General features: G+C 36.3%; 2 protein-coding genes across 2 annotated transcripts; both read left to right on the top strand.

The window, feature by feature from the left end:
• The first annotated feature begins 296 nt into the window (after nt 1-296).
• LOC136070259 (uncharacterized) lies at nt 297-3,156 on the top strand. The gene is made up of 3 exons (XM_065779968.1): nt 297-1,070; nt 1,622-2,578; nt 2,773-3,156. The coding sequence occupies exons 1-3, from the start codon at nt 297-299 to the stop codon at nt 3,154-3,156; spliced, it is 2,115 nt and encodes a 704-aa protein (XP_065636040.1).
• Nucleotides 3,157-3,168: 12 nt separating this feature from the next.
• Nucleotides 3,169-3,732, top strand: LOC136070258 (uncharacterized). The gene has a single exon (XM_065779967.1). The coding sequence runs from the start codon at nt 3,169-3,171 to the stop codon at nt 3,730-3,732; it is 564 nt and encodes a 187-aa protein (XP_065636039.1).
• The last annotated feature ends 4,581 nt before the right edge of the window (nt 3,733-8,313 follow it).

The raw sequence follows: 8,313 nt of genomic DNA, 5'->3' as shown, positions 1-8,313 counted from the left end.
GGTATATGGGAAAGAAATTGAAACTAACAAGAATCAAGAATGCAATTTTTTTTTAATTTATATATTTCCCTAGAGAAATATTTATAAAGACTTCTTTTTTAAAATGCCCACTTGAAAGCAAATTATGCACTATTTGGTTACTATATACCAACTATAGAGAATTTATTACCCATTAAAAAAAAATTATAGAGATTTTATATTGGCTTTATTAACAATGTCATAAATTCATAATTGCATTAGAAAAAAAAAAGGCACATTTATAAATCATTAATTTCTAGATTCTACTGTACATTGTAATGTTCCCATCAACCAAAGTTCATCATATCTCTGGTTCGATCTCGAATCATAGCCCACTGTGGATTTGTACTAACGATGAAAATGCTCGGTTTTACAGGAAAAGGAAACCTTTCAGGTTTGAAGCAATTTGGATGAGGGATGAAGGGTGTGAAGTAGTGATAAAATACTCATGGGAGGACCATACAAGGGAAAATCTGATGGGTAGAATGGTAAAAAAATTAGAGGCATGCTGGTTATCTCTTCAGACTTGGAGTAAACACTCATTTGGCAACATTCATTGCATGCTGCAATCCAACCATTCTCTGGTGAGAAGTTTGAGGGCTGAGGTGCATGATTTGATGGTCAAGGAGGAGTGTCTATGGCAGCAAAGATCAAGGGTGAATTGGCTGAAAGCGGAGGATCTTAACATAGCCTATTTCCACAGATGTACAAACCAGAGAAATCAAAGAAATTTCATCCCCAAACTAATCCTTGACAGTGGGGAAGTTGTTGAGGACGAACAAAAGATCGGGGAGGCATTTGTGCACCATTTCCAGTCTATCTTCCAGTCAGCCAACACAGCTGGGTTTGATCCAATCCTTCAAGGAATTGAACCAAAAGTGACAACTCAGATGAATGCCAACCTTACCCGGCCTTTCACAGCCATGGAGGTGGAGCAAGCACTCAAGCAAATGAAGCCTATGACAGCCCCTAGCCCGGATGGTATGCCTCCAATCTTTTACAAATCTTATTGGAATACTGTTGGGTCTGATGTTATAGATGCATCCTTATCTGTCTTAAACTCAGGAATAATGCCTCCAAACTTAAACCATACTTTCTTTACCCTCATCCCAAAAACAAAATCACCAACAAACCTAAAAGATTACCGCCCTATAAGCCTTTGCAATGTCATATACAAAATAATCTCCAAAACCATAGCCAACCGACTTAAAAAAAATCCTCCCTAAACTTGTATCCAAGACCCAAAGTGCTTTCATGTCAGATCGTCCCATATCTGATAACATTCTTGTTGCCTTTGAAACACTCCACCACCTAAAAAATAAAAGAAAAGGCAAAACGGGGTTCATGGCTCTGAAACTTGACATGAGTAAAGCATATGATAGGGTTGAATGGGATTTCTTGGATAAAATCATGGAGAGATTGGGTTAATGGGAAATGCAGGAATCTAGTGGGTTGTTGCATCAGATCGGTTTCTTTCTCTATCATGATTAATGGAGAACCTCATGGATTATTTCATCCAAGTAGGGGTCTCCATCAAGGAGACCCCCTATCACCTTACTTATTTCTTTTATGTGTAGAAGGTCTTCATTCTTTAATTCAATAGAAAGCTGACAATGGAGAATTACGTGGAGTGTCTCTTCGTAAAGAAGGGCCAAAAATCACTCACTTATTCTTTACAGTTGATAGCTTGCTCTTTTGTAGAGCCAATGATATAGATTGCCAAATGGTGATGAATATCCTCACAAAGTATGAAGAAGCGTCGGGTCAGAAAATCAACCGTGCCAAAACACAATTGTTCTTCAGCACAAATACACAAGAAGATATCAAGAATAGGGTGAAGGACTTGGTAGGGGTAGAGGTGGTGACTCAATATGAAAAATATTTGGGTTTGCCATCATTTGTAGGGACAGCAAAGAAAGAAACCTTCAGCTATATTAGAGAGAGAGTGTGGCACAAAATTCAAGGTTGGAAAGAAAAACTCCTATCACAAGCGGGCCGGGAGATCCTAATCAAAGCAGTCATCCAAGCAATGCCAACCTTCACTATGGGGTGTTTCAAACTCCCCAAGAATTTGTGCAAGGATATTGAAGCATTGACTAGAAAATTTTGGTGGGAGTATTCGGGTGAGGTAAGAAAAATCCATTGGATAGCTTGGAAAAAACTTTGCTTACCAAAAGTACATGGTGGTTTGGGATTTAGGGATTTGGAAAAATACAATCTAGCTCTCCTAGGCAAACAAATTTGGAGATTGATTCATAACACTGATTCCATGTTCTACAAAGTCTTCAAAGCAAGGTTTTTCCCTACATGGTCGGTCCTTGAGAGTGGGGTAAAAACTAATGGTTCATACGCTTGGCATAGCATTCTCAAGGTGAGGGAGGTGGTCAAGCAAGGAGCATATTGGCAGATTGGGGATGGTACTAAAGTACAGATTAGGGGTGATAAGTGGTTGCCTGATATGTCAACAAAACACATCATCTCTCCTCAAAAAAACCTCCCTATGAATGCAAAGGTATGTGCTCTTACTGATGAAGATGGCCCAAGATGGATAAAAGAACTGGTAACATAGGAATTCTTTCCCCATGAAGCCTAACAAATACTGGGAATTCCACTAAGCTCAAACTGGGTCCCTGACCTTCTCATATAGGCTGGCACCAAGTCAGGTAGTTACTCGACTAAGAGTGCGTACAAAATGCTAACGTCCAAGCAGGATTTTTCCATTCCTAGCCCATCTGACACTTCGGCTCAAACCAGTTGTTGGAAAAGAATTTGATCCTGAGTATTCTAAATAAAATCAAGCACTTCCTATGGAGAGCTTGCCATGAATCACTCCCCACCAAAAAGAATTTGCTGGCTAGGAATGTCACAAGGAAAGCACTATGCGAATGGTGCAATAAGGAAGTTGAGGATGCTGTTCATGCCTTGTGGGGCTGCCAAGTACTCAAGGAGGTCTGGTGGGAAGAAGAAATCCTCAGAAACCAGCTCTCCATGCACTTTGTGGACTTTAGAGATTTGTGGATTGGAATCACAAAGTTAGAGGAACCAAACCTAGTTGAACGGTTCACTTTTGTTGCCTGGAGTATATGGAACAAAAGAAATGCTACAAGAATGCAAGCATCTTCTCTGCCGTTTCATTAACTGTACCAGGACATGCGCAAGAGATTACTCGTATACCGACTAGCACAAGAGCCTCCCATTCTCGAGTTCAGGCCCATAGGTGCAACACGTTGGTACCCGCCCCAAACTTCACAGCATAAAGTAAATTATGATGGTGCTCTGTCCAAAGAAATTTGGCAGGCCGAAGTTGGAGTAGTGGTTAGAGACGCTGATGGAAGAGTCTGTGGAGCTCTCTCAGATAGAACGGTACTACCTAGAACAGTGGAGGAGGTCGAGGCCATTGTGTGTAGAAAAGCCGTCTGGTTCGCTCTTCAGCTTGGACTTGCAGAAGTGGTCTTTGAAGGGGACTTTGAAACTATCGTAACTGCTATAAACTCGGGCTCTCCTTGCTACAGCTCATTTGGTCATATTCTGGATGATGTTAAAGCTTTGGCTTTAAACCTTGTATCAACAACTTTTGTTCATGTAAAGAGACAAGGGAATGTCGTAGCAGATAAACTAGCTAAGGCTTCTAAGACTATACCTTGTCCCCATTTTTGGTCGAATGACATCCCAAGTGATGTGCAACAGCTTGGAATTCATGATAGCATTCATTGATCAATAAAAGGATTGATTGGATTCTCAAAATATATATAATAATAATAATAATAATAATAATAATAATAAGTTGGGTTTAGACGTTATGGTTGGGCCAAGTGGCTTCACCATATTGTAGAAATTTTTTAAAATTTTTTAAAATTTTTAGATTTTAAAAATATATATATATATATATATAATTTTTCTTCTCCTATAATTTCTAATTTAATAAAAATCTTAATTTGATTACAATCCAAATTATTCATTTTATCCATGTAATCCTTATTATCCATGTAATCCATATTTTTTACGTGGTGTATTATAAAAAGAAAAATTTTATATAAAAAGGCTATATATTACTAATAAAAGTCTAATCAATATTGCAGAATANGATAATGCCCTCCTCGAACTCTGCATGAATTAACTCTCACCAAACTTCCATCCCCTATATAAAGTAAGGGGACGGTTCCCCCACTACCCATGAACCTCTCAACACAAACAGAGCAAAATACTTCTCTGCAACTTTCCGCTCCCTTTTAACAACCCCGCCGGAATGTCACCGGGTCTGATAAAAACCGGCATGGCCGCAGCCCCCACTGGGCTTTCGGTGCGGCGGAGCCTAGGCGTAACCCTGATGGTGCCCTTCGAGGTATCCAGAGGGATGTTGTTAGAGAACCTAAGGTCTTCCCCGGAGCACACCTCCGACGAGGAAGACGTGTGAATTCACCTCATGGGCGGTGCTCGAGTGTTGCCGTCTCCAACGGCCAACACTTGAGAGGAACGGAGAGAATCGAGGGAACATCATGGGGAGGGTCCCCGAGCCCTGCGTCTGCTCCTCTCTCTGTTCCAGCTCTGCCCAGCCGAGGAGGGAGTGGTTGGGGGCCTGAGGGCATGATTGTCCTTCACCTCCTCCACCATGTGTCAAGCTCTCCCATTCTCTTGGTGCCAAATAAAAGCACGAGTTGACACTTCCCTCCGGCCAGTTTTCCCTTGGGCGGCTTCACCTGGGCCTCTGATTGTAGGAGTAGCTAGGAATAGCAGGTGGCTATTAGCTTGTAAATTTACTTGTAACACAGGCCTACCTGAGCCTCTGATTGTAATATGTAATTTTTCTACGTTTGAATTAATAATATCAAGATCTTTTGTTTCTCTTTCGTTTTTTTTTTTTTTTTTTTTTTACACAATAAATACTTAAAATTCAGAGCTCTTATCTTATTCAATCTGCTGTAAAACAAATACTTATAACTTGGAACGTTATCTTTTTCAATCTACCGTAAAACAAACACTTAGACTTAGAACCTTATCTTATTCAATCTACTGTAAAACAAATACTTATAACTTGAACGTTATCTTTTTCAATCTACCGTAAAACAAACATAAATACTTAAAATCAGAGCTCTTATCTTATTCAATCTGCTGAAAACAAATACTTATAACTTGGAACGTTATCTTTTTCAATCTACCGTAAAACAAACACTTAGAACTTAGAACCTTATTTTATTCAATCTACTGTAAAACAAATACTTAGAACTTGGAACGTTTACCTGGTGCACCGGCCAGCACCCTAATCCTCCCCACAGACGGCGCCAATTGTAAGGACTCAATTTGAATTGAGTGTTGGGTTTTCAGCCCAACAAGCCCAAACAATACATTTATAGAGAGTGGGCTGACAGGCTTAGGTGCTGGCCGTTGATCACCATGCCCAAACTTATTTTTAAAAATGGCTAAGTGTTTTCTTACAAATGAGGGAATGCTCCTCGGCCTGGGGCCGAGGAGGCCTTTCTTTCCCCCTCTTTCTTTTTGGCTTTACTAGCTCTTCTTTTATAGTTTTTATCTTCCTATCTTTTGCTTCCATCTGTTGATTGTCTATTCGCCTTTTTCTGGTCGTCCATCCCATCAGAGGCTTTATCGATACTCAAGTGGCTCACTCTGACCAACGTTATCCTGCCAAGGGGTTACCTCTCCATTAATGCGGCCAGGAGGGTTAGTTGAGTGCATTAAATGCGAGAGTGACAGCTTACTTTGGGGTTAGCCACTCCCTGAAATCACTCTTGTCAGGCCGAGGACAAGGTATCCTCGGCATGGATTCAAGAGAATAGGCTTCCCTCTTCTCCTCAGAAATAGCTTGCGCTCCTCGGCATGGCCTTGGGCCTGCTATATGATGGACTGAGGCTATCAGGCCCACGGACCCCACAAGTTTATATCACAAAATATTAAAAAGAAAAAGTAAAACCGAGTAAAAAAAAGTTGATATTAACTAAGTTTTTGTGTTTATCCAAAAAAAAAAAAAAAATGAAGGGAATTTAGTGTGAATAGAATTCTAAAATAGATCTTTAGAACAAAATCATATACTATGTTGTTGTAGAAGGCGAAAATTTTAAGCAATTATAAAATGCCACATCAAAATTTAGTGGCAAATTCTAAATTAATGTCATTAAATTAATTAAATTACATGATGACATGTGTCACCCAAATTAATATTACATTGACATATTGAAATTTGCCACATGTCATTGGGCCCACAAGATAAAGATAAATTTCCTATACAAAATTTAGGGATAATTATATTTATTAAAATAAATTAAATAGAGATATTTATTTATCTTTATTGATTATTATCTTTATCAAAATATGATATTTATCAAAATAGATAAATAGAGATAATTATCTCTAAGAAGAATTTGGACCAATCAAAAATCTATTACATACTTTCAAGTATATCAATACAAAGTGGAGCTTATCCTCTAAGATCGCTATAAATAGAGGATATCCCCTCTCATTTTCAACACCAGATTTTCAAGAGACCCAAGCTCTGGAGAAATTTTGTCTCAAGAATCTTTGAAGAACTTGAAGCATTTTTGAAGAACTTGAAGAACATTCAAATAGCTTGAAGAACTTGAAGGACAACAAATCTCTAACAAGCTCAAGGCTAGAGATTCATTGTGAAAACTGTTCAATCCATCTTCCAACCAAAGTCAAGAAGATCTCTTATTCAAGTTCTTTGAAGTTCTATTGGAATTAAGCTAAAAAAGCCTCCATAAACCTCAACAAACCCAAATCTTTGAAGCTCAACAGATTAAGCCTCTAAAACTCCAAAGAACTTCAACCTAAGAACATTCACATTCGAGGACTTGAAGAAAAATACATCTCTAACAAGCTCAAAGCTAGAGACTTTTTGTGAAGATCGTTCAATCCATCTTCTAACCAAAGTCAAGAAGATCTCTTGTACGAGTCAAGTTCAATGAAGATAAAATCAGAGGGTATTTTTTTGTAAAAGAATTGAAATAGAGATTGTACTCATTAGTCATCAATACAAATTTATATTTACAAACCATATTTCTTTTCAATTATTTGATTTTTTGCAATTGAGAAAAAATTGTGTTTACAGTTGCTATTTTTCACGTTGCATATTTTTTTTATCTGTGTCTTATCATTTTTTTTTTTAATATTTAAAGTGATAAGACACGTATAAAAAAATAATAAAAGAAAAACTTAGAAATATGGATAAGATAACTAATTTGCTTAGATTAGGATACTATAACCTTTAGTATTTTATTTAAAATTTAAAATTTAAAATTATAGATAAAAAAATAATTTTAGAAAAAAAATACAAGCTATTTTTTTGGATAGAAACATTTTTTAACAATATATAATTGATTAGAATTTCACATAGGATAGGTTTTTCTTTAATTCCAAACCTTCTAATAATTTCTCTTATAATTTAACTTCAATATAATTTGAATTCTATGTCTAATAGAACTCCCCAAGTCCTAACTTCCAAGTTTTTTGGATAAATATGCATCCTAAGTGGTGGGTTTTAGTGTTTTACATTTTTTTTTAAAGTTAATTGTGATAATTTTTTAATACATATATATTTTTCCTAATAATTCTATTTCTCTTATAATTCCTAAATTGATAAGAAATCTAACATCTTCACAATTGAAAATTCTCTATATATACAGTTTTTTTTTAGTCTATTCTTATATATTTATATGCACAACTTCTTCATTTACGACTTCTTTCTTTCTCTTTTTTTTTTTTTTTTTTTTTTTTTTTTTTTTAATTTGGAGATAGAAACACTACTTATTGTTCCCATCAATTTTTTCTTTCCCCATTAGCAATATATATATATATATATATAACCGAAGCCTCTAAGCTCCCACAATTTTCCACATTATCACTATTTTCTTTTTCTTAAATTCTAATTTTATATGATAGATATTAGAAGATCATATATAGATACGTATAGTTAGATTAATGCCACTTAGCCAGTTGCCATGTACTAAGAGTCCCATTAGGAATTGGATTTTATTGGAGTGGTGTGGCAGTCTCCAAATCATGTTTGTATGCAATGTGTTGTGAAATTTTAAATACTCTCAAGTGCACGAACCGTACCGAAATATAGTTTGACAAAAACGAGGTTGAACCCACAGGAACTTGAATGAACGTAGGAAAATTAAATCAAATCTTAACCAAATTAATCCTAATCTAGTTTAATAAAAATTAGTTTTTTTATAAATTAAATAAACTAAGCAAATAATAAAATTAAGCAAATAGTTAAACTAAGCAAAAGATATAAAGCAATAAAAAGATGTAAACAAT

This window comes from Quercus suber, unplaced genomic scaffold (assembly GCF_002906115.3).
Source record: "Quercus suber isolate HL8 unplaced genomic scaffold, Cork oak 2.0 scaffold_221, whole genome shotgun sequence".
Taxonomy (NCBI): domain Eukaryota; kingdom Viridiplantae; phylum Streptophyta; class Magnoliopsida; order Fagales; family Fagaceae; genus Quercus; species Quercus suber.
Note: the sequence above shows the minus strand (reverse complement) of the source record. Positions and strands in the feature narration are given on the sequence as shown.